Raw genomic sequence first — 26904 nt, 5'->3', positions numbered from 1 at the left:
TCTTCACCAAGGCTTTCTCACAATTTAAAATAAGTTCACCTAATTGTCACTGAGGGATATTTTGTCTTCTACAAATTATAACCCTTTGTTAAAATACACACGCTCCAATTCAGGGTTGCTGTTTTGGATCTTGGCTTGTAATTCTGGCTCCAGACGAGTTACAGACATGGAACTGAGCAAAAGAAAAACAGAAGAGACGTCACATACAACCCATGATCAAGTTTCATACATGCAAGTGGTGAAGCTTTATGATGATGGTTTGTTTTTTTTTAAAGTTGGAATTTATATCAAATATGATTTTGTACTAAGGGGACTTCATTATCAATTCTAAAAGTATTTTCTTGCACTTCAAACAGTCCCTGTTCAACATTATGAGCCACAGAAGAAGATTTTCAAGTTTTTGCTTGGCTGTTTTGCTTGGCTAAAGTTAACTGGTGAGGTACGTTAATGTGTCAGCCAGGAAAATGCACTTTACATGAACCATTAAGCTTTCACTTATAAATTAAACTTGGCCTAACAGTTCGTGTATCACCAACAGGTCTTTAAAACTGATTGCTAACATTTTAATTGCATTCACTCTTAATAATAAAAAACAGTTTAGCATGTGTGAAAAGAAAGGCATGCGGTTAAAATCAAAAACTGTGTCACAGAACTCTTTAACATGTCAACACTAGAGAATACCCACCTAAGCGTGATAAATTCTGATCCCCCTCAAGCTAAGCCTGGAACTGCTTTGGCTAGATGCAACTCATAGGCCTTTTCGAAGCCAAGAGGGGAAATGTTAGCAATCACACTGCTTTGAGTTAAATCAGCATTCATGTGCCAGAAGAGAAGCAGGGGGATTTCTGGTTCCATGAAATAACCTTGATCAATCCATGAAATGAAGTTTATATTTACTGATGCCAGCAAATGGGAGTCAAACTTTTGTTTATGTAGCTTCCTTTAGAGCTCGGTGCAGAAGCAAACATATCCCTTATACAAGGTGGCACGAAGGACCACAGTGTTGCAACAGGGAACACCAAAGCTGTTCATCTTCAACAGGAGGATGTTCCAGGAGCCTCTGTAAGGTTTCCCCCCATGATCCTATACTGGCTTGCAGGATAAAGCACTTCAGTGTGAAGAAGCTCTTAGGGAATCTATGGCATCCTTCCTCACAGGAGCCCATTCGTAATCTGGCTGAATGACTGCAAAGCATAACCCCAGTGGTAGCTATAGAAAACAACCAAGAAAATGCCTGTGGGTGATGAGAAAGAAGGCAGGAAGACTGCTGTGCTTCCTCTCCTGGGCTTCCTCTGGGTGGTGAAGAGGGAGTGATGATTATATAAGCAACACCACCAACCATTAGGTGGCGGTGTTTCATCCACTAAGTCCTTAGCTAAGGTTCTATATATTGTCTGTTGCATTGCCTTGGATCTGTTTCTCTAAAGAACAGACCTGTGTTGGAGGTCTGTGCTGTTGATTTAACTGGCAGTATTTTATTCTAAGCTGGTACGGCAGTAGCCAGGGGAGAGTTTGAGACCACCAATCTACATAGGAACAAGGTAACCCTCTGCCGGAAGAAATATCAACAACCTCATATATGCTGATGACACAACCTTGATGGCAGAAACTGAGGAGGAATTAAAGAACCTTTTAATGAGGTTGAAAGAGGAGAGCGCAAAATATGGTCTGAAGCTCAGCATCAAAAAAACTAAGATCATGGCCACTGGTCCCATCACCTCCTGGCAAATAGAAGGGGAAGAAATGGAGGCAGTGAGAGATTTTACTTTCTTGGGCTCCATGATCACTGCAGATGGTGACAGCAGTCACGAAATTAAAAGATGCCTGCTTCTTGGGAGGAAAGCAATGACAAACCTAGACAGCATCTTAAAAAGCAGAGACATCACCTTGCCGACAAAGGTCTGTATAGTTAAAGCTATGGTTTTCCCAGTAGTAATGTATGGAAGTGAGAGCTGGACCATAAAGACTGATCACCGAAGAATTGATGCTTTTGAGTTATGGTGCTGGAGGAGACTCTTGAGAGTCCCATGGACTGCAAAAAGATCAAACTTATCCATCCTTAAAGAAATCAGCCCTGAGTGCTTACTGGAAGGGCAGATCCTGAAGTTGAGGCTCCAGTACTCATGAGAAGAGAAGACTCCCTGGAAAAGACCCTGATGTTGGGAAAGATGGGGGGCACAAGGAGAAGGGGACAACAGAGGATGAGATGGTTGGACAGTGTTCTCGAAGCGACTGGCATGAGTTTGGCCAAACTGCGGGAGGCAGTGGAGGATAGGGGTGCCTGGCATGCTCTGGTCCATGGGGTCACGAAGAGTCGGACACGACTGAACGACTGAACAACAACAACCCTCTGCTGAAAGCCCCACTCCTAAGTAAAAGGAGTTGAAGAGGCATTAGAGTAGTTTCTCATTGGCTGGGAAACAGCGGCATCTTCTTCCTTACATAGTCATGGATAAGAAAGTGTTCCAAGACAGAATCAGGGCTTTTTTTCCCCAGCCGGAACTCAGTTCCAGGTGGGTGCCATTGTCATTATAAGAGAACAAGGTGAGTTCTGGCACCGCTTTTTCTAGAAAAATAACACTTAGTAACTACAAGTGAATGGGGTGAAGGAGAGGAAAATGAATGTGAGAAAGATCTAATCTTATCATGCCAGGCAGGATTAGAACAGAAGTGGTACCTAACCTGCTTCCTCAGAGCTAGGCAAGAGTGGACTTTGGGCTGGGAACCTATCCTAAGAATAAGGTCATTTTGAAAATTTCTTACTTCCAGTATTAAAAAAAAAGTGGGGGTTGTGTTCTGACTTCTGGAATGTCTCTCTGCTCATATCCATAGAAATGATGATGACTCTTTGTTTTCAAAAAATTTTTTTGCAATGTGCTCAGCATAATCTTACCTCTCACCATAGACCAAAGTAATTTTTTTAAAAAACATGCATTACCTTTTTTGTGGAAATAATGCACAGCACAGAGGTGTTGCGAACACCAAACTGGAAAAGACAAACATTAAGTTAGGTTATTTCGGGGTAACTGTCCTCAAAGTACGAACTGGCCTCTTCAAAATTTGCAGATAGTTTCAAAGCACCTTAAAATCCTAACTCTGGACATCAATATGAAAAGCACAGATATTGCAGCAAAAGATTTCATGGGCTAAAGTCCACTTCATCAGATGCATGGAACTCTCCATTGTTTCTTTCCTTTGCTCCTGCATTATGTGCTACATTCAATTTATTTACTATTCAACGCAGCTGATAGTAATGAACACGGTTCTGATATGGGAGGCTCGAAAAGGAACCACAGGGAGACTTGTAAAGGCTTCTGTGAGTCTCCTCCCTACCCAGTTTGAGTTCCAAAACTTGGAGGTTTAAATGGGGAGCAGGAGAAGGCTCCCAAAGCCTTTTCCAAGTCCCACCATATTGAGGATTTTAAAGGAAAGGCAGGAGGCAGCCCTATGCTCTCATTTGAGCCTCTGGAGAAGACAATGTCTTAAACCTCGTTGAAGTAGCTTGTGTGTGCAAGCTGTTTCCATGGGTGCTTTTGCACAGGCCAGTAATCCCCACACAACTGATGAAACCCTGTCCTCCCACCTATCAGCTGGTGACCCCTTGGTGGGCCAGGATTGGCCTCGTACTACAACGTGCCGTTCCCCCTCTGGGCTTATATGGCCCCCTGTTCCTCCCCTTTGTTTTGCTCTGTATCTTCCCCAACCAAGACGAAGTCAGCCTATTCCAGAGGCTCAAGGCCTGCTTTTGTTTGCATTGCTTCCCCAGTAGCTGCTTTGGGAAAAGGTTATCATAGCACTTTCTCCAAGTTATTTGCCTTAGCCTTAAAGAGAGGCTTTGATGGCCTCACTGTGCCAAAGTCAAAACTACACATTTTGCTTAATGTGTAGGATGCAGGTATTGTCTCTGCCCATCTAGTCCAGTATTTGGTCCTCACAGACACCAATCAGATGCCTCTGTGACGCCACTAGCTTTTCTTTAATTGATTACAGCTGAACCTGGTGGATTGTTTTTGGGTGGGGTCATAGGTGGAGAGGAGAAGAAGAAGAAGTGTTTGGATTTGATATCCCGCTTTATCACTACCCGAAGGAGTCTCAAAGCGGCTAACATTCTCCTTTCCCTTCCTCCCCCACAACAAACACTCTGTGAGGTGAGTGGGGCTGAGAGACTTCAAAGAAGTGTGACTAGCCCAAGGTCACCCAGCAGCTGCATGTGGAGGAGCGGAGACGTGAACCCGGTTCCCCAGATTATGAGTCTGCCGCTCTTAACCACTACACCACACTGGAGAGGGAAGGGACAATCCTATTATTTCCACATGTTGTGATCTCAATAGCAATTGCCCCTCCCACCATTGCTGGAATTAAAGAAAACACAAGATACACAGCCACACTGCACACATGAAGCGCAATGTGCGATTCCCCATTTAGGGTTCAAAATCAACATCCGTCACAGAAGGAAACATTGTTATGATAACCACAATCATATCCCCATGAATTCATTTTTATTTATTTTTATACTCACCAGAAGCCAACTAAACCCACTTGAATGGGGGCACTCATCCATGGAAACCTCTGCGTTTTAAAAGAAATGTGACATGATGAAATGAGATATTTCCTCTCACCACATATGTACTATTCACACACACCTAACTACTATGGGTTCTGCAAACATCCCCAGCCTTAGAGTCAGGTGTTATAGCCTCCAAGGTCAATAGCCACCAGCACACCCCAACTTTGCTGATTTGTCCATGTCTCCTTAGCAGCAGGACAGATTTCTAAAAGTAGGGCAGTATTATAATATCAGACACACAGAGTGTTTAAGGGATGAAAACAGTCCTTTCCTGCAATTGGATGAATTACTATTGTAAAATTCCACTGAAAGCACTGCCATGGGTATAGGGAAACGGTTTGGGTCTTCAAGTTCTGAAAATGTTCATTGCGGTTGTCCATTAAAATCCTGGGATGTGTGCTTTAGAGGTATTGTTATATAGTTGTAGTAAAAATACACCAGGTGAGAAATCACTCAGACAATGTGAGCAATGTTAGGACTTTCTACAACATGTGATCCCATGTTGCATTTGTTAAATAATGCAAAAGGATGAATTCCAATGCACACTTTAAAGTTGCAATTCTTTAAAAAAAGAAATTTGGTGCAAGTGCCAATTAAAGAGAAATTGGGGCAGGGGTTGCATTCTGGGGTATTTCTCTATAAGCAAGTGTCTTACAATCCTACCCCTACTCTCACTTTGGAAAGAAAAAAACTTTTTAAAACTTCATAAAAACTGATGGACAAGCCTCTCCTTTTCCCATTATCAACTGTTGTTCCTGTGTCAGTAAAGAACAGCTATGGGTCTTTGGAAATTATCATAACTTATTAAAAAAAAACAATGCATTGTTTCACAGCATACAAATCCTATGCACCGTTTATTGTCACATCATCAAGCAAAACTAATCTTGCAACAATTAATCATTTAAGGGATAATATAAAGATGCTGTGTTAAGACTTCTACCAGAAAGTAAATGCTAATGAAACCAAACCAAACCACAGCAAGCCTCTTCTATCTATTGGATTTGCTTCTCTTACTAAAAACTATCATTCCCTTTCATATATGGTATCATAAGCAGGATGAAGATTAAAAGTAAAATAGTTAATTGGTTAGAATTACAGTGGATGTGTGCAATTATGATTTTCAAGTAAAAAGCATTCCATATACTGCTATTCTATTAAGGATCAGAATGAAGTGTTAAATAGTTGGAAATAAGCAGCAAATGTGGAGCTATAGATTTTGTGCTTTAGATATGAGGTAAAGAGGCAGGGAAAATATTCTTTGCATATTTACTCAGAAGTAAGACACACTATGTTCACTGGGGCTTACTCCTAAGTAATTAATGTAGATGAACAAGCCTTTAGGATCGGAGGGACTACGGTATATTGAACTGCTCATCAGTTCCCAGATTAGACATATGCAAGGATCTTTAACAATGCCTAAACGTATCACACCTACAGATGTTGACAACTAAGGTCAGGGGTCCCCAAACTAAGGTCCGCGGGCTGGATACGGCCCGAGGGACTCAGTTATCCGGCCTGCTGCAACCCCTGTTGCCTGCCGCCACCCGCTCTTACTGGCGTGGCACGGCTGCCCACTTCCAGGTCAGGGGAGCACCGGAAATAGCTTGTGCGCATGCGCAAGCATCCTTTCTGGCGCACTTCTGGGTTTGAGGAGGCCCATGCACACGCACACAAGCTATTTCCGGTGTTCCGCCGACCCGGAAGTGTGCCAGAAATAGCATGTGTGCGTGCATATGGGCATGCGCTCCCCCACCCTCTGGCCCACCGCGCGATTGGCGCTGGAGGAACCGGCCCGAGGCCTGGTAAGTTTGCTGACCCCTGACTAAGGTGACTACTGGGGCTTTCTCTGCGCTGCAGGAACCCGAAGCCACAAAGTAGCTGCCTGTGAATCAGGTAGTCAAGGAACAAATGGTAGCTTTAAACTTCAACGATGGCGCGGCATGTAATGATGCAGCACTTACATCTCTCTGGAAACTCAGCAGATGGCAGAACTCCAGCCAGCCAAAGGGCTCCTATTTACTTCTTATTGCACCACACAGTTTATGATCAACCAGACACCAGTAGATGCCACCCAATGGAATCATTAACAAAAGGGCAGAGGATAGGAGAACTCTGCACTGGAGATGTTCTTAACACCGAATGCAAGATGACACTGTATTCCTCAAAGCTGTTGTTCGGAAATATTTCATTTTTTGTACGATGAACAGTTTTGTGTAGGGGTGCCTCTTGGACACAAGCGCAATCTAAAGTTTGTTTGAAGTTTGTTGTTACACAGAATTATGAGAAACAACAGCAGGCAGTCTGCTTTTCTAAGCATTTGCAGTGGGGCTCATTGAACCATTCAAGTCAGCTACCCTTTTCAGATAGAGCAGGCACACAAAAACATTCCTCTATGTAGGAACAAGAAGAGCCACTAATGCTCAACAGACAGACATATGGATGTTTAAATGTATTTCTCAGGTGCTTGGGGCCGGCTCATAACTAGCTGGAAACCTTTACTCAAAGTTTGGTGAGCTAGTTGCACTTAGCCTCCCACAACTGTGAGAACTGGACCATCTGCGTGGGTGCCGTAAATGGGGCCAAAATTACTCTGTCTTAAGACTCAGGTCTAACCAGGAACTTTGGCACCTGCCTTTTAACAAGTTGCCTATGCTGATTGGTAGGGGCTTTCCTGGGCTCCAGACAGGGGTCTCTTCCAGCCCTACCCGAGTTTGCTGGAGATTGAACCTGGGACATTCTTCATGAAAACAGACACTCTGCCGTTGAAATATGACCCCGTCTCCTATTACTACTTTTAATGAGATAAAGTCAGCATGAAATGGCTGTTCTGCTTGTTCCTTCCTCTGTTCCCCAGCTGAGGACAAAAGCAAGTGCTGGCAGGCTGCTGCTCAAATTAAAATCACATATTTTTCTCAAACTCCCAGTGATTAAAATGCCTGGCATGTTTAGGGATGCTGTCATTTCTTCCTACTATGCCGCAGCCAACTCCTCGTGCTCCATATTCACCACTGCTCTCAAGTCAGCTGTCTGCTTTTATTTGGGGAGTCACATTTGGAAAGCTTCGGCCATTTCCATGACTCAGCAAGGTTCACTATGGTTATATTTGAGGCATTATCTAGTGAAGAACAGCTAGAAGATCAGCCACCTGCAGCTAGAAACATATAACACCGGTCTTGAAAGACCTACATTGGCTCCCAGTACATTTCTGAGCACAATTCAAAGGGTTGGTGCTGACCTTTAAAGCCTTAAATGGCCTCAGCCCAGTATACCTGAAGGAGCGTCTCCACTCCATTGTTCATCCTGGACACTGAGGTCCAGCTCCAAGGGCCTTCTGGTAGTTCCCTCACTGCGAGAAGCGAGGTTACAGGGAACCAGGCAGAGGGCCTTCTCGGTAGTGGCGCCCGCCCTGTGGAATGCCCTTCCATCAGATGTCAAGGAAATAAACAACTATCTGACTTTTAGAAGACATCTGAAGGCAGCCCTGTTTAGAGAAGTTTTTAATGTGTGAAGTTTGATTGTGTTTTTAATATTCTGTTGGGAGCCAACCAGAGTGGCTGGGGAAACACAGCCAGATGGGCGGGGAATGAATGAATGAATAAATAAATAATAATTAGAAAGGAAGACAATGTTTCTGTGGCAGGATTCAAAGAAATGAAGACCTTCACACGATTCCTCTTCTCCTTCTCTTTGTCTGAGCCTTTAGAGTAAAGATTTTTTCCCTTAGGCTGAGTGAACAAGAGCTACGGTATTATCTGGAATGGTGGGAAAATGCTAAAGCCTGTATGCATTAATAAAGCAGGTTGTAGATGGTGTCAGAGTAGAGCAAGTAATGAACTTTAAGCTGACATGCCGAAGCTGCTTGTTGTTGTTGTTTTTTTAAAAAAGAAGTGCAGTTCATTGCTCAAGGGATCCAGGCCTGATCAATAGCAAGTCTTATAATTAACTAGCTGTAGAGCAATGATTCACCTGAGCTCACAGTCCATGAGGCAGAGAGGGGGCGGGGAGGAGCAGGAAAACATAAAGGGAGTCATGGTGGTGTCAAAGAACACTGAACAGTCACTGAAGGGCTCTTTCAGATGTGCTGATCTGAAAAAATTACAACAGCTTCATGTTGATTAAACTACATACACGCCAATGGAGACTTTGCTTGACATATGGCATTCTCTTTTCATTAGCTGTTGCAAGAAATATCACTGAACCAACAGAAATGCTCATCACGTACTTGTCACAGTCAAATGCAAACAGTGTCAACTCCAAAATGTGTAATATGCTTAAGCAAACATCCCTGCTCCTTCCAACATATTCAAGTCCCCCACTGGAATTCTACAGAGAATATTTCTTATTTGCTGATGGATGGGGATAAATACACTTACACATTATGTTTCCATGTTTGCTTTAGCAGCCCAGAGGATTAGACAACATTTCATTGTGCAACACAGTGGCCAGTGTGCTGGGGAACACGTGTGCTAGAATGTACCTCAATACATTTGTGAAGTCCAGTGGATTTTAGCAAATAAATTTAACTGACTGACACTTTGAACATGAAGCACTGAATTCTACATAACCTATTTCAGATAACACTTCATATCAATCTAGGAGACTTGAATCTAACTCTTACCAAGTCACTAGGTAACTTCAGGCAAGTAGCTATCTCTTAGTGGGGGATAATGATGGTCTATTATCACATAATTGTTATTTCATGAACTATGCCCCTAGAAAATGATCCTTACTTCAATGTTGCAGGGAAAAAAATTATGGGAGGGATTCCCTCATGAACCCTATCAGCAGAAGCCCTGTGCTTGCCCTAGGTGAGATTAGAATCTTACAATGACACTGAATTCCCCAACATACAGAATGTTACATAAAAAGAGCTGCTTCTCATGGAATTGCATAGGTCGGCAACAATGTGTGGTGCTGGTAATATTCTTGATGTTTAGTCCATCAGCAAGAGCATAAGAAGCATGGAGGCCACTTTAATGATTACTCCCTGTTGCCACTTCAAGCCACTTACAGTATATGCACAAAAATCTAAGAAGAGCCCTGCTGAATCAGGCCAACGGCCCATCTAGTCCAGCACCCTGTTCTCACAGTGGCCAACCAGATGCCTGTGGAAAGCCTGCAAGCAGGACATGAGTGCAGGAGCATCTGCCCGCCTTCGATTCCCAACAAGTGGTTTTCAGAGGCATACTGTGTTTCAGGCAGGTGTCTCCAGACCACCACAAACCTTTCACTCTGCCCCAAATAAGCAAATTTGCAGCACGATGGAAAAAGTCCTCTGACTATGTAGGGAGCTGCCATGCAGTACTCGATTTATGCATGACATCCGTTGACATACGGATCAATTTTAACTTAAAGCAGCTTCCATGTGACAGCATGCTTCATGTACATCAGCTTCAAATTAGAAGAAGAAGAGAAGAGTTTGGATTTGATATGCTGCTTTTCACTACCCGAAGGAGTCTCAAAGCGGCTAACATTCTCCTTTCCCTTCCTCCCCCACAACAAACACTCTGTGAGGTGAGTGGGGCTGAGAGACTTCAAAGAAGTGTGACTAGCCCAAGGTCACCCAGCAGCTGCATGTGGAGGAGCGGGGACGCGAACCCGGTTCCCCAGATTACGAGTCTACCGCTCTTAACCACTACACCACACTGGCTCTCCTTGCAGGAGATGTCATGCATCTGAAAATAACCCTGACTTTTAGCATACACGCTTTAATCAACATATACCTCCTTGTTACAATTTATGAAAGCAATGGTGTGGATCTAATTTGCACAACTGAATGAAGAGCTTTCACACACCCCCTTGTTTTATTCACAAACAAAAATGTTCCCTAGAGCAGGACAGGGAATAACAGCCAATTTTCTCTTTTTCTTTTTATTGCTCTGTGAACGGCTATTTCATTAAAACTGATCTCTTAATTGTACTGTCTGTAAGAAGAAAATTAATATATCTTCAGGAGCTTAGGCCTACCTTTAAAAATGCCTTCTTTTCCAAAGAATTCATTATGAACGGGGGAATGGCTAGAAAAACAAAGAATGAAATGCTTAAACTTTCGCAAACTATGTATACAGAGCAGTTTCTAATAACAGGTATTCTCCAATGAGTTTACTAGTAGTGTATAGCTTTCCTGAGGCACTCTATTAATATGCATAAATAAGTTAGCAATGTATGGAGATGAAAAAGGGTTATAAATAGATGATGCAGAATGTGCACATGAAGTTTCACAAGAGATACAATAAATAAATAAAAAGATTTTAAAGAATATTTGATGTTCAGCTAGAGCAATGGCTACAATATCAACAGTGCATTGCAGATACACTGTAAAAATAAATAAAACTCTGCCATGTTTTTCTACAATATCTTTTATGTGTGAGCCGTTAGCTGTTCAAATCTAATGTGTGGTCTGAAGCCAAAGTTCTTAGAAGAGCATGATTTCAATCACTACTTATGCTTAGCTGAAGGTGAACTAACCCATGCCAGGAGCAGCCATAAGGATCCGTGAGATAACCACCTGCACAATGGCCTGTTGGGCAGCTTTGGACGATTCACCTAATCGGTTTCCATTTTCGTCTGTAATTGGAATACCATACTTTAGTTCCCTGTTGGGTTTTAAAAAAAGAAAAGAAAAAAGCTGAACAATTGTGAAAGGTTATTCTTTAAGGGCACTATATGCTCAAATTGTTTATGCTCCTAAAGTTACATTCCAGAACATTTGTTAATCATTTGTAAACTTCAATAACAGCCCTACTTTGTTTTACATTACATTCATAAGAGCTGGTTTGCACATGATGCTCAAGCAATGCTATGGCTTTGTGCAAATGCTAGAGATTGGATTGTGGCCACTGTGCTCCTCTCCCAGTCCTCCTCCTGCTGCACCACTGAAAGCTAAGCCATGGGTTGGATTAGCACAGGGTGGGGAATCTTTGCTGGCTGGCGGGCAAGATCTCTATCTCCCCTACCCCTGCGTGGCCAAAGTGTGAGTGTTGAAGGCACACTTTGATCCTGTTGTGTGGGTAGGAGCTTACCTTCCTGAATTCAAGGAACAATTTGGGAGTTTTAAGCTCTCGTTTGCTCCTTTGAAGTCTTGCCCTTCCTGAAAGTGGCTTGCTCTGCAGGCTGGACTCTGCAGGAGTCATATCCAATTTCAGTCAAAGCTGGAGAAGAATTCAGGGCCATTTAAAGCTTGTGTCAGCTTTGAAATGGGCTTTAATGAGCCTCTGAATTTATTTTCAGAGTCTGGCTTGGAACAAATTTTGCAGCATCCCTACTAAGCAAACAGGTGCTCTGTGGCACATGCTAGATTTTTATCTTACCTTTGCCTCATTAATGGGATATTAATGCAGTTAGCAGCAGCTACAGCAGCAAAAGGAACAAAACGTCCTATAAGAGGTGAGACATGCTGTGAAAAAAGAAATAAGAGTTACCTGAAGATGGAGAAACCCCACCGATCCTCAGCCACTCTAAAATAATAATAATAATAATTTATTATTTGTACCCCACCCATCTGGCTGGGTCCCCCCAGCCACTCTGGGCAGCCTCCAACAGATATAAAAATACATTAAAATATCACAGGTTAAAAACTTCCCTAAACAGGGCTGCCTTCAGGTATTTTCTGAATGTCAGATAGTTATTTATCTCTTTGACCTCTGCTGGGAGGGCATTTCACAGGGCGGGCGCCACTACCGAGAAGGCCCTCTGCCTGGTTCCCTGTAGCTTTGCTTCTCGCAGTGAGAAGTATTGTTTTGTGAAAAGTATTGTGAAAAGCTGATCTTAAGAATCTATGCCAACACATCAGAGAATATATGTGCCTGAAGCTAGAATCTTTTGAGAACCCTGGTATAGATTGTACCTTTAAAAAATGAGAGTGGTTTCTCAACTGTATTACAGAGGCATAAAATATTTTAGAACAGAAATATTGAGTTATAATCACTCCCAGAAATCAGGTTAAGTTTTTGATGAAATGCCATTTAGGGAAGCTATATGATCAAAAAAAAATTAAACCCTTCTATCTTTCTCTTTGAAAAATAGTTGCAGTCATTCTGAGAAAGCTTTTTGAAGTGTAGCCATCTTAGAGTATGACAACAAACACAGCAGGGTGTCTCATGGTTTCTTGAAGATTTATTGCAGCAGAAGCTTTCCCAGGCAAGATCCTACTTCATCAGATGCACGAAATGGACAGTGAAGATACGCACATGTTAAATGCTTTGGGGTTGGAGATAAAAATGACCTTTAAACACCTCTTTAAAATGTATACCAAAGGTTTATTTTTGTTTTGTTCTGCAGATCGCTCAGTTTTTATTTGTGATATACAACCACATTTTGCTCTTATCTAGCTTTTAGGAAAATGAAATATTATTATATTTGTATTAGTTAATGTTGTTTCATTGTTTCTATGTAAACTGCTTAGATTTTTATTATACAAGCAGTATAAACTATTTATAAATAAATCTAAAGTGGATTTCATGCAAGAATCAGAAACAGCACCTTATCTGAATATCAGCTGCAAGACACCTCGCCCTAGAAACTGAGACTATATTTTCAGTGAGGTGGTAAATGCAAGCCTGAGCTCACATAACTGAATACTCTTCCATATAAAAATATTGTTGTACAAAGAAAGCTGGAAGTTCCAGAAAATGCTAGGCTAGAACACTTATCCCTGGCATCTAATTTCTGTGTGCTGACATATTCAAAGCTATAAAAATGAATCAGTATTGAACTGAAGCAAACAGGATTCAATCACAAGAGACTGATAAACCCACAGGTGAAAAGATTGAGTGGGCTCCTGAATATGCAAGGTCATGTCACAATAAATGCATTTGCTTTTAAGGTGCCACAAAAATCCTTGTTACTCCTCGTGCGAATGGAAATCATTAACTAAAAGTTTCCACAACAATCAAAACTCTTTCTCAAAGCAAAAAGGAGGAAATGATTAAATACCTTTGTTAGTGCATTAAGTCCTAGAGCAGTTGCAACAGCACCTGTGGTGGCAGAAACATAGGCTGTTCCCAGCTGGCTAAAACAAAAATAAGAACATTTGTGTGTGCACAATAGCCATATATGTTACATCACACATGTTCCAATTATGTAAGCATGGTACTATAACATGTTTTCGTGGCTGAAACTGCACCGGAATATAATGTCAGGGCATCTAGTGGGGTTACAAACTTTCCCCTTTCCCATTTATGATGCTAAGTGGCTGACTCCTAAGTGATCTATATGTTCTATATCCACAGTTGGGAGATGGTATGCCTCAGAATGCCAGTCACTGGGTATCACATGTGAGGAGTGCTATTGCCCTCAGTTTCCAGCTTCTGGCTTCCCATAGGCATCTGGTTAGCCACTGTGAGAACAGGATGCTGGACTAGATGGGCTTCTGACCCGATCCAGCAGGACTTCTATGTTCTTGGCTACTGAACTGACAGTTGGGTGACGAAGGACTCAGTGGAAGCATCATGCTTAGACTGAGGGCTGAGATCTTATAGCTGAGTGGTAGAGCATGTGGTTTTTGTATGCAACACATCCTAATCTCAGTCCTCGGTATATTCTGTGTAAAAGATCTCACTTGGAAACCCACTGTCAGTCATGCCATATGACAGTAGGTTAGACAGGCTAATGGGCTAACAATATAAAGCTGCCTCATACGTTTGACAGTTCACTATGTTTGGAAGCATGATAGAATATCTATTGGGTTGGGGCTTCAGATATACTTGTAGACCAGGGGTCAGCAAACTTTTTCAGCAGGGGGCTGGTCCACTGTCCCACAGACCTTGTGGGGGGCTGGACTATATTTTGAAAAAAATAAGTAAGTGAGCGAATTCCTATGCCCCATAAATAACCCAGAGATGCATTTTAAATAAAAGCACACATTCTACTCATGTAAAAACACCAGGCAGGCCCCAACAAATAACCCAGAGATGCATTTTAAATAAAAGGACACATTCCTCTCATGTAAAAACATGCTGATTCCCGGTCCGTCCGCGGGCCGGATTTAGAAGGCGATTGGGCCACCTCCGGCCCCCGGGCCTTAGTTTGTTGTAGACTCTTCCTCTGCAGAATGAGCCATGGCTTTCTTTTTGCAGCTATTTCCTCTGCCAACTCTACTATATGCTGAACTATGCCGGTCCATTTATCAGAGAGCAGGAAGATCTAGGTGCATGGACAGACTGTCCTTTTCACGGAAGAGAAAAGATAACAAAGGGTTCTCAAGGTGCTAATTTTGGGGCTGGATCCTTAACAAAAGTCTAACAACACTCATCATCTCAGCCGCCAAACAGCCCCCCCCCAAAATTTGGTCTAATGCCATCACAAGCTGCCAAGGAGACTGAGTAACCTTGAGCCATCTTCACCAGAGGCAGACAGATCACCTCAGAATATTCACTTCATTTCTTACATTTATATCCAGCTCAGCAGCACATACACAAGGTTCTCGAGTGCTCTCTCATCCAGGCAGTGACCAGACCCAGATGTGCTTAGCTTCAAAAAAAAAAGTTGCTTCGCTGTGTGCCTTTACACTCTGATACTGGTCAGAAATTGGTTATACCAAAAGCAGCTGGAAGGATAAAGAGCAGGGGTGGATATCGTTGGACTCCCACCAGCTCCAGCCAGCATGGCCAAGGATCAGAGACAAAGGAAACCACAGTCTAACAACATGTAGAGGGCTTCAGGTTCCTCAGCTCTGATGCAAAGACTTCCTAGCATGTAATTATGGTATATCTGTCTGTCTGTCTGTCTGTCTGTCTGTCTCTCTCTCTCTCTCTCTCTCTCTCTCTCTCTCTCTCTCACACACACACACACACACACAACCCCTGCATGTGCAAGCTTAGGATGTCAAGCGACACTGAGTGGCCGTACTGTGACCACCTGTATCCTACTGGTAGTTCTGCTCCTACATTCAAGAACACCATCTTCGCTCTGCTCTTGTCACACCTGGGCAACATATTTTGGTCTTCTACCTCAATGTTTCCCAGATGTGCTCGACCAGATGAATAATTCTCAAGACATTTAAAAGACCCCACCAGAACCAGAAAACTTCATGGACTACAGAAGTGAAGGACTACACATGCCCGTTTGAAATGCTCTGATCCCATACCAGGTGCAATCCATAGTAGATGTCTAGAATGCATTAGTAGCCTAATTTAGTCATTTAAATTATGCAAATATGACCTTGGGTGATTATCTACATGCAAATAACTTGTTTTTAGTACCAGACAGAAGTAACTAGGCAGTCATGCATCTAGTAATATCTCACATATATTACTGAGGCGGTGTACGTGAAGTGCTTGGAATGCTCGCTATATGCATGTTACATATTAATGTTATTAAATTAGCATCACTTCAATTTCCCCATTATAGTTTACCTTGTGCTTACATGTCGTCACGTCAAGCCAGTCTATGAAAAACCACATTGCAAATTTAATAATAATCCAAACTAGGCAATCTGGGATCCATTATTATTACAGCCGCTGAAAGCCATGCAGAAGAAGTAGGGGACCTCTCTTGCCTTGGGCATGCATTCCTCAGAACAGGGCAGAATACAGGGCTGTTTCAAATATGCAGGGCTTGGCTGTGGCTCAAAAACTAAACCTTACTGCTGGCTCCACAACCAATTACCACCCTCACCCCAAGCTTTAGGGAAGATGATTTAGGGCAGGAACAACTAGCCCCCATGGTTTGGCGGGGGGTAACCATGTTTTTCTAGTTGGGCAAGGCCCCATCAATTTGATGGCTGCTATTGTAAGTGGAGAAAAGCACTAACATAGACCCAGTACTGGGATGGGCAGAGCCCATCATTGTGAGGGAGGTGCAAGCAGTCTCCTCCTCAGTCATTAGACTGATTGTTTTAGGAGTGCAGAGAGGGAGATACGCACACCCCCTCTGGTGATCACAGATAAGCTGAGTAGGGGAGAGTGTGTGCTTTTGAACATGTTGGACTGTGTGTGTCCTGTGTGTGCACGCGCATGTGAGAATGTGGGCTGGCCACACACACTGCTGGCACGTGGTCCATGAGAGGTTGGCCAAGGGTGAACCAGGCTTCTTTTCTGGGGGGAAGGGGAACGGCGGCGGCAAAACAAGTTAGCCACCCCCGCTTTAGTGATTGGTCACTCCATCAGTCTTGTGAGCTGTACAGTCGTACCTCTGGTTATGTTTGCTGCGGGTTGCATTTTTGTGGGTTGCGAATGTGACAAACCTGGAAGTGCTTACTTCCGGGTTTTGCTGCGCACTCTGCACATGCGGAGAAGTGTTCTGCGCAGATCGTGCATGCGCAGAAGCGAGATATTGCCGTTTGGGATGCGGACTTTTCGGGGTGCAAACGGCAGCCCGGAAAAGATCGTGTCTGCAACCCGAGGTACTACTGTATTGGCTTTCATCAAAGATAACGCTGCCTGCATATCACATTACACTAATTAGAGCATAATTTTAACTCATAGAGATCCCATGTGCAAAATATTAAAGCATTTTGTCAGGCCATTCACATCATAGCACTGAATTTAGGTCTAAACTAGAGCAGATATTGTAATTCAAAGTTTTTGAATTTTCTGCCTAGTGTGGCTTAAATACCTTACCTGACAGTAATTGGAGCATCTCCACTCCTGTTGGTGTAATTTACGATGGCATTGAATGACTGGTTAATCCACTGCCAGAAGACCACTGCTGGAGTAGTTCTTAAAAACAAAAAAGTACAATCAATTTTATTTAAAGTGATGAGATTAAGACAATCAAATGATGTTGGGTTGATTATTTTTCATCACACTTCCCCCAAAGATTATTCTGTAAAGGATCAGCCAAATCAGTCTTTCGAACAGTTTATTCACAAAATGATAGCTTTCCTACATGAAATGTAGAAATGCACAGGTCTTCTTGAGGAATCTGTTCCAGTTTCAGTACTGAAATAAGTTAAAATTCTATTAGATGTAACTTTTCAGTTACAATAATGTAAAACTTGAAGTGCTTTTCCCAGGTACAGAGCTATGTTACCTGACAAACATTTCCAGCTCAGATTTAGAGAGTCACATAGATTATTAAAATGTACATTTAATATCAGGTGGTTTTTATCCTGTTAGACTTGACAAAAAAATCCAATTACTATAATTCAAGTGGGAAGGTAGCGATAATCATGGTTAAAGGAAAATTTGATACTTCATCTTCCCATCAGTATCTCGCATACTGAAGTTCAAGAGTTCTCAGATTGAATTTTCTCCACTTCATTTTCTTTTGAACGTAAATAAATAACCAAACCAATATGTGAAATATATAAGGGAGCAGAGGAAACCCAAAATGTTCATTTTAACTGTTTTTTGAAACATTCAAAGTATACAATATCACTCACTTGGGCTGCAGCAGCACTAAAACCCCATAGAGTACACAAAGTTGTTACAACCAGTGTCAGTTGTATGGCCTTCAAATTGGATTTCTCAATTGCATATTTATTTCACTCATGTACTATCATGCATTACTTACCTATAAAAGGTCATCATGCAGCCAGTAATGGTCATGTTCATGGGCACCTGAGCAGACATGCGGCCAATTAAAACCATCTTTTCCCCAGTATCTGGATGGAAGGCTGAATCGTAGATGTATTTCGCCCTCCATAGTCCATCTTCTGTTAATCCAGGGGATGCAATTCCTTGTCTTGGGGCAGATGGAAATATATGTGAATATTTAATTATAAATATGACATTAAGGTAGGTCCAAAACTTAAGGAATTATTCGCACAAAAGATTGGCACGTATCTTCTCTGCACACAGAACAGTGCAGCAGTTTAGCATAAGGACTTCTGTGTTCCTTTCCATCATCGTAACTGCTCTTTCTCATGCCAGTATAGACACAGAAGTACTGCAGTTAGGTCAGTGTAAGCAGCTGGCTCATATTGTTCATGCAGTTGTGGATCAAAGGGCAAGGCCCTAAGGAGAAAACAGTCGCTGCTTGTTTGCAAAATTGACTTCTGGCATTCTACTCCAACATATTTTATCACCCCCTTACGCTCCACCCCATCTTCCCTTCCTCCTCACTGCTAACAACAAAGTTTAATTCCTCATTCCTAAATGTTCACTGCAGAAGGCCTTTTCCTCTCAAGTAACCATGTTTAAGAGCACCCCACATGTTGCAGCTCTTGACACACTGCCTGGATAGCACAGCTGGTTAGAGTGTGGTGCTAATAATGCCAAGGTTGCAGGTTTGATCCCCGTATGGGACAGCTGCATATTCCTGCATTGCAGTGGGTCGGACTAGATCATGGGTAGGCAAACTAAGGCCCGGGGGCCGGATCCGGCCCAATCACCTTCTAAATCCAGCCCGTGGACGGTCTAGGAATCAGGGTGTTTTTACATGAGTGTGCTTTTATTTAAAATGCATCTCTGGGTTATTTGTGGGGCATAGGAATTCATTCATTCCCCCCCCCCCAATATAGTCTGGCCCCACACAAGGTCTGAGGGACAGTGGATCGGCCCCCTGCTGAAAAAGTTTGCTGACCCCTGGGACTAGATGGTCCTCAGGGTCCCTTTCAACTCTACCATTCTATGATCCGACCACACTAAAAACCAAGCTAACACCTGGAACATGATACATGCTAGCCCTGATCAGCAGTTACAATTAATGACGGTGGACACCTCTGGACTGGTGTTTTATGGCGTTCTGCCTCATATTCCTGACAAAGCAATAGTGTATTGCTCTCTGGAGGGGTTTATAGCACAACAGAGGTGAGGCAGAAATAAACCAGAACATTTTTTTCCGTATAGAAAGTTATGGAATTTCAGCAGGCAGTTACAGGATATGCCCTATTTGGAAACAAAGCACTGTCACCACCCCAACGTGTTTTCAGGCACAAATAGAATTGACAGTGGGATTGCATATGACAGCCTCGATAGCATGAGCACAAATATAATGAATGTACAATAAAAGGGATGTTTGGAAGGGCTGGCTATAATGCATAAATACACACCCACATCCACACACCCACATATCACAGAGGCTGCTTCTTACACTGTGTATATATTTTTTTCTCTAACAGCATAGAACACCCTTTTGGTTATAACATATGTACACAATGTTTGCAAGAGGGTGTCTTAAGGAGGCCTGGGTATTTGCTGGCTCCACAATTGTGGGATTGTCTTCCCATTTAAGACTTCCTGAGATTCAAGCTGGAGACTCTTCTTGACCAGACACTACAAGAGTTGCTTTTTTGAAGAGAGTGGGGGCCTGGGTATCATTTTCTACTGCAAGTGGCCATTTTATTTGACTCTTTGTACATTATGCCATGAGTATTCTCAACTACCTTGAGCTCTTGGGATGAAATGAGGGTGCTTTTAAAGAAAAAAAACTTTTACCGTACCTGTAATCATGCACAATTTTTCTTGCTTTTTCTAGTTGCTCATTGGACAACAAAATATTCCTAGGATCAGTGACGGTGAAGAAATGGCTCGCTCGTCCAATAAACGTGCTTTGATCCCAGCGAGGCTCTTTGATATTGATGTTGAATGGTATATCGGCTGACATTTTTTCAAGAACACTAAATAAAAAATGGAGACAGAAGCAGTTTTCAGTTTCACAGTTCTTGGCGTCCTGAGTTTAACAGGATCCCTTTAGATTTCTGGTTCTCTGCCACAGATCTCTGAACACTTGTTGAAAATCAGAAATAGAGAAAACTCAGCCCAGTGATGCAGTCAAATGCTGAAATAGCACTTGTGCTTCATCTCCGATAACAGAATATTTGACTGCAGTTTTCAATAGAAAACCCTGCTTGAAACATGTGACAACATGGATGAGCTCATGCTAAAAGTAGACCAAGATGTCCCACAAAGCTTTTGTTGAATGCCCTTCTGTTTTGTAAGCTCCCCATCATATTTAATTTTCTATTCATAACAGCAGAAAAGTTTATTGCAGCTCACTTGAGGATGAAACAGTGTGTGTATCTGCTTACAAAGTTATTTGAGATATACGCATTAAGGACTAGTTACAGGTGGGTAGCCGTGTTGGTCTGCCATAGTCAAAACAAAATCGAAAATTCTTTCCAGTAGCACCTTAGAGACCAACTGAGGACTGTATTGTATTTTACTTTCCCCTAGTCATCTTAAAGATGCAGTTAGCAGAAGGCAGCAAAATAACTATGGGCATGTTGTCCATAGGGTCAGATCTCACTGACATCTCATTATTTCTCACCCATGCCTTAAAGATGCAGGTAACCTCTGAAGCAGCATACTATGCAATTTATGTGCATGTGTGTATACATGTGCACATGGATATGGAAAATGAAAGCAGGTGCCATTTATTCTTCTATCACTTGCAACAAAAATATGCTGAGCTCTCATTACATCATCGGGGGGCTGCATAAAAAATGCCGGTGGGTACTAGAGATGGTCTAATGCCTACCAGTCGACCCAATACTAAAAAACCAAGGTGTTTATCTTGAGGGTTACAAATTTGCTAGTCTCAATGCAAAATAGTTGATGGTTTTATTCGCGAAAGACACAAAAGCTTGTCCTGCCTACCCCCACATCAGCATTATCAGTCAAGCTTGGATTCTCATAGCCAAGCCAAGCCAAACCAAACCAAACAACAAACACACCCTTTAATCGTCTCCTGGTTCTAGGGGACATTTCCTTAGAACTGGAAAGTCTTGCTGAAGTTTCTAATCTGAAACCTTATCATAGGACAGGATCTCCACTGGCCAATGTTCACTCAGTTTTTTTTTTAATAAAAAAACAACAACTCCAAGAAAGAAAATCCAATTACCCTAGACCAGGCATAGGGAACCTTCGGCTCTCCAGATGTTTTGGCCTACAACTCCCATGATCCCTAGCTAACAGGACCAGTGGTCAGGGATGATGGGAATTGTAGTCCGAAACATCTGGAGAGCCGAAGGTTGCCTATGCCTGCCCTAGACAGTTTAATTGCATTGCTGACCTTATCTCTAACTTATCTTTCTTATTCTTTTAAAACCGCAACTGCTTATGCCATAATTGACAGACAGTGTGAGCTACCATTTCCCATCTTTGAATCACTGGAGCTGGTCAATGTACTGCCCAAGGTAGGGATCCAAAGAGACGATCTGAATGCCTAGGAATCTTCATCATGTGCACAGGATTGCATTTTTTATTTATTTATTTTTTTGCTGATAGCAGAAGCCACTCATGCTCCACTGAATGCTGCTCTAGAGCAGGCATAGACAAACTCAGCCCTCCAGATGACTACAACTCCCACCATCCCTGACCACTGGTCCTGTTAGCTAGAGATGATGGGAGTTGTAGTCCCAAAACATCTGGAGGGCCGAGTTTGCCTATGCCTGCTCTAGAATATGCAATCAGGCAAGTTTCTGGATGTAAATAACTAGCTCTCTTTAGATAGTAATGTGTATTACTTCACATACTTCTAATCATGGTGAGACAGCCCAGTTATATTTGGGAACCCTTCTGATTATTCATAACCAGGCTTGATGCACCTGTGGAAGCAGCTTTGTGGTTCTCTGGATTCCAGATGCAATCTTCAAGATTGAAAGAGAACCTTAGAATTAACTCTACCTGTGTATTGTATTTGGAAAAGGTAGGGCATATAGGATTTCAATGGCTGTTCCAGAACCACAAAGTCATTGGGAAACAGTGCAGTGTAAGCATTTTGTTGTAGCCAGGGTTAAACTGGCTGGTTAAACTTGAGCCAGTGAATAGCCTGAGTGTTTGAAAGGTTACAGGGTCTTACCAACAAAAAATGTAGGAGAACAGTAACGCAAGTGTAAAATCTAATCTAGTTTTGAAAATGAAATGCAAGTCTTGAACAAAGTTCAACCAAATGCTTTTAGTATGAAAGAGTACATATAACAGCAAAAAAGGAGACTTTAGACCTTGTTTAAAGGTCAACAATGTACCTGCAATGAAACTCCAGTAGCAATCAAAAATTAGTTCACTTTTAAAAATAAAAACTTTCTATTGTATAATATGGTTGCAAGACACAGCTGGTACATGGAAATGCATTATTTTCCACAGCAATATGCTGCATGATTAGAGCTGAAAACATTTACATCCTTCTAGTTTAAACTACATTTTTCAGACTGAAGTGTTATAATCAGATTAGTGTGTTTTGGGCATACTGTATATGTTTATTGCTTGCCTGGAATGAGTTTTGCTTATGAAATGTCCATTCAGCTTCTGAAGGACACAAGAGCGGACACTGACTTGAGAAGTCCAAATAATCCACAAAACCCAGTACCTGGTGATAACAAACAATAGCACTGATGTAGTTAATTGCATTTTTCAAAATGCTTCATGTACCATATTTTTCGCTCCATAGGGCACACCGGACCATAGGGCGTACCTCATTTTTAGAGGAGGAAACAAGATAAAAAATATTTTTTCTTGTTTTCCTCCTCTAAAAGCCCTGTTTTTTTGAGGATCAGCTAAAAGTTTTGCAGCTTTTTTTGCAAAGGGAAAGGTCCTGTTTTTTTGAGGATCAGCTAAAAGTTTTGCAGCTTTTTTGTAAAGGGAAAAGCCCTGTTTGTTTTTTTTGAGGATCAGCTAAAAGTTTTGCAGCTTTTTTGTAAAGGGAAAAGCCCTGTTTGTTTTTTTGAGGATCAGCTAAAAGTTTGCAGCTTTTTTTGTAAAGGGAAAAGCCCTGTTTGTTTTTTTGAGGATCAGCTAAAAGTTTTGCAGCTTTTTTTGAAAAGGGAAAAGCCCTGATTTATTTGAGGATCAGCTCAGCTTGCAGCTTTTTTGTAAAGGGAAAAGCCCTGGTTTTTTGAGGATCAGCTAAAAGTTTTGCAGCTTTTATTGCCAAAGGGGGAAAAGCAAAGCTCCTTTTGCAAAGGGGGAAAAGCAAAGAGGAAAAGCCCTGTTTTTATGGGGTTCAACTCACATTTCTGCAGCTTCTAAAGGAAATGGAGCCTTTTCTACAGTTTCCAGACAGATAATCTAATTAGCCAGTCACATGTTGCTGGGGAAACAAACAACCTCCCTCTGCAGCACATTCAACAATGGAGGCCTGGGCAAGGGGGCGGGGCTAAAAGGGAGCCATGGACTCTTATCTCTCTCCCGATCTCTTGCTGATCAGCTGCTGAGCGGGGTCCTTTCAACACCCCCTTTTCTCTTTGTAAAATAAAAAGCATGATCCTCTTTTGGCCCCTGGGCAATTCGGCTCCAGGGACCACCATTCACTCCATAAGACGCACAGATATTTCCCCTTACTTTTTAGGAGGAAAAAAGTGTGTCTTATGGAGCGAAAAATATGGTACTTTATAGAAGGGGTGGAGAACCTGTGGCCACCAAGAAGTTCCTGGACTCCAACTTCCAACAGTCTCAGCCAACATGCCCAACGGGGTCAGGGATGATGGAAGTAGCAATGAAATAACATCTGAAGGACCACAGCCCTCACCCCCCATCCTTGTCTTATAAGATTGTAAGGATTACCTACATTATGCAACAAAAACAAGGAAAGCAGCAGTTACCAGTTACCAGCCTCTGAAGCCACAGAAAATGCTGTGATTCTCTAGCAGTTTGCCTTAGCCCCCTGAGGCGCAGGCCATTGTCTTTTGAGACAGATTAATACCAACAAAAATAAATAAATTACAAATATAGTGGTGGGGATTTAGTGGTTTGCATAAAGCAATCTAACAAATTCACTGCAGGAGCAATGGGCACACTCTGCTTAGTTCAATTCAAAATGAGCTCAGTTACAGTATTTAAGAGCTTTCTTGGAGGATTCTTAGAAGAAAAAGAAGAAAGCTTATCTCTTTTCTGAGAGTTCTCTTGTGGCTTGCAGCCAAGAAGTCTTGCTCATTCATTTTTTTGGGTGCAAGGATACATTAATCACAGCCAAGACTTAGCTGTAAGGTCCCCTACCTCATATAATTGATAAGAATGCTTCCCTGGCCCCATCCACAGTTTAACTACAGTCACATGGACAAAAGTAAAGGAATGTTTTACTGCTGAGGGCTATATTACCTTAGGATTAATCTGTCAGGGGCTGTATGTGGTCAGAGAGTCATGGAGGGCTGCACTTGGCCCCCTGGAGGTCCCCACCCCCGAACAAGTTGCTGTAAAAAGCTATTCCAAGTATGCCAACCAAGGAGCAAATTACTGAGAGTTAATAACCACCCCTGAAGGTATCAGTGCAATGCACTACAGCCACACTGAACAAGCAAGTCTAAAATTAAAGTGATGAAATTCAACACAAACAAGTGATGCACTCATACCCTTTCTGCCAAGTACTTTTCTGGCCATCTTGTCACAGCAGGAGGGTTCAGGTACACTGGGAAGGTTACGCAGAATAGCTCAAGAACAACAAGCATCATGCAATGGGACAGGTAGAAAATCCACCAAGGTTCCCGCCTCCTCTGAGTGATTTTAGTTTTCCCCTCCCCTGCATTCCCCTGAAAATCAACTCCTGGCATTTCTAAAGAAGGTGCCATTCAGAACTTCGAGGCTGTGGGTGTCAGGCTTCATTTGCTTCACCTGACAAAATTGTGCCCTGCCTGCAGCTCCAGTCTGAGAAAACCAGCAGCCCAGCTGATGGTTGGGAAGGAGTGGTGCAACACATCCATCAAGCTAGGAAGGCAAACACCCCGCCCCTCCAATGTTACTTTCACTTAAAATCAGCTTGCACTGGCATTTATCTGCATCAGCCGCTTTGTCTGCAATATACACTTCCCCACAGTGCGCTAGGAGGAGCCTATGAAGCAAAGGAAGACAGAAGAAAGGAAGAGGGTCTGCAACATCAATATTACAAGATGCAATTTATTGGAGGGTGGGAGAAGTCCCCATGTAACCTAGCAACAAAAACTACAGCTCCCGTATAATTCCCACTGCCGAGGCAGCCTGCACAGCAGCAGAGCAGCCATCTTTGGTGTGTAACTTAGCAGGAGATTTCATCATTCCGCGCTGAAGTCACCTCCAGATGTTCGCGGTTCACAGCAGTCCCTGCCAGCGCAGCAACTTCACACAAAAACCTGTTCTCCGCAGTGACACATTTCTCTTAGCCGAGCACGGCTTTACCCTTTCCTTTCCTATTGCAACCGCAGCAAACGAGGTCCCTGGGGAGAATGGCCGCGTCTTTCTCCTTCCCAACAACGTGGTCGCGGGAGATTATTAACTGTAAAAGCGCACACACCTTAACCTGGTCTACCTCATTCTCAAAGTATCTATGGGGTCCATTTAACGCAAAATCAGGCAGCTGGAAGGGAGAAAGCGATCAGTACCCAAACGAACGTCTCTCTCTCTCTCTCTCTCTCTCTCTCTCTCTCTCTCTCTCAACAAAACAAATACTTTTAGATCCATCTACTGGGAACGCACACATAACCGAAAGGGACATTTTAGGCTATTCGCTGAGCCCACTAAATAGTTGCACATGGTATACAGGAGGCCACAAATGCTGAAATGAATTAAATAGGCATTGTAATGCTACATTACATCAAGGGTGCAACTTGAATAAAATAGGGAGGGCAGGTAAGCCCCGCCCCGCATCATCGATCACGGCGCACGCGTACCATTTGAGTAGATATGCCCATAAACGGGGGGGGGGGCACTCAAATATTTTATTGGGAGGCCGAAGGGACATTGGTTCCTATGTATTGTATTTTGGGGAAGAGGCTACTGTTGTAGGCAGATGCAGCCTCGGGGAAGAGGATGCCTCTAGCGCGCTCGAGAGATGGGCACCGGGGAGAAAGGAAAGCGTAGCTCTCAGTCATTTGCAGAGACGCAGCAGCTGCGGGGCGCAAAGCCAGCCTCCCTCCCTGCACCGCTCCGGGGGATGGGGAGCGGGGAGGGTCACCCTCCCCCCCCCACTTTGGGGCTGCTGACTGGGTGAAGCGCCGTCGAAGGAGCGCCTACCTCCCGACCGGCCAGGGATGGGAAGAGAGAGGTGCTTCTGGTTGCTGCCCAGGGTTACTCACGGCGCCCGCTGCGCGCCCCGCTCCACGGCTGCCTCCCGCACGTCCGCGCCGGCTCTAGTCCGATAGGCGCGCCAAAGCCCGCCGGAAGAAATTCAGGAGGCAGCGAGCGAGCGGCGGCGGCGGCGGCGGCTGCAGAGCGGGCCAAGCCGGGGTAGGAGGGGCGAGCAGCGTCCGGACCGCCCCCTCGGGAGGGAAAGGGAAGGAAGAGGAGGGCGCGCCAGGGGAGGAGAAGGGCGGCGAGGCGGCGCAGTGGCGGAGGGCTGCGTTCGCTCGCTCCAGGTACCCGGGCCAAGCGCCGCGAGGGAGAGCCAACAGGTGAAGCGTTGCGTTGCCCGCCTCTGCGGTGCGCAGCATGTGTGCGGGGAGGAGGGGTGGAATGGACCCCGCAAGCCCCACCCCCGCGGAATTTTTGCTGAATCAGCCTTCCCCCCCCCCCCCGCGCGCCCGGATTCTTAGAAAAACACGTGAGGGC

General features: G+C 43.4%; 1 protein-coding gene across 4 annotated transcripts; it reads right to left on the bottom strand.

Moving 5' to 3' along the window:
* Window positions 1-26564, bottom strand: SFXN1 (sideroflexin 1). Of its 4 annotated transcripts, none has more exons than XM_033139978.1 (11): window positions 26371-26564; window positions 19893-20069; window positions 18023-18193; window positions 17128-17226; window positions 13502-13577; window positions 11878-11963; window positions 11036-11163; window positions 10535-10584; window positions 4520-4569; window positions 2939-2986; window positions 1-172 (listed from the first exon to the last, which is right to left on the bottom strand). In XM_033139978.1, the coding sequence occupies exons 2-11, from the start codon at window positions 20054-20056 to the stop codon at window positions 76-78; spliced, it is 969 nt and encodes a 322-aa protein (XP_032995869.1). In that variant the 5' UTR covers window positions 20057-20069; window positions 26371-26564; the 3' UTR covers window positions 1-75. The 4 variants fall into 4 exon arrangements, 3 of the variants coding, with proteins under 3 accessions (XP_032995869.1, XP_032995870.1, XP_032995868.1); XM_033139979.1 differs by having other exon boundaries at window positions 26433-26564; XM_033139977.1 differs by lacking the exon at window positions 26371-26564 and adding an exon at window positions 22661-22749.
* Between the last annotated feature and the right edge of the window lie 340 nt (window positions 26565-26904).

This window comes from Lacerta agilis, chromosome 2, assembly GCF_009819535.1.
Source record: "Lacerta agilis isolate rLacAgi1 chromosome 2, rLacAgi1.pri, whole genome shotgun sequence".
NCBI classification, from domain to species: domain Eukaryota; kingdom Metazoa; phylum Chordata; class Lepidosauria; order Squamata; family Lacertidae; genus Lacerta; species Lacerta agilis.
This window is presented reverse-complemented; position numbering and strand designations above follow the sequence as displayed.

Excerpts from the sequence above, each read along its gene's own strand:
- SFXN1 (XM_033139978.1), bottom strand. The coding sequence starts at position 20,056 with ATGTCAGCCGATATACCATTCAACATCAATATCAAAGAGCCTCGCTGG. Across the intron at positions 17,227-18,022 it reads TGCATGATGACCTTTTATAG|AACTACTCCAGCAGTGGTCT; the intron begins GTAAGTAATGCA and ends TTTGTTTTTAAG. Across the intron at positions 11,964-13,501 it reads GACTTAATGCACTAACAAAG|CATGTCTCACCTCTTATAGG; the intron begins GTATTTAATCAT and ends CTTTTTTCACAG.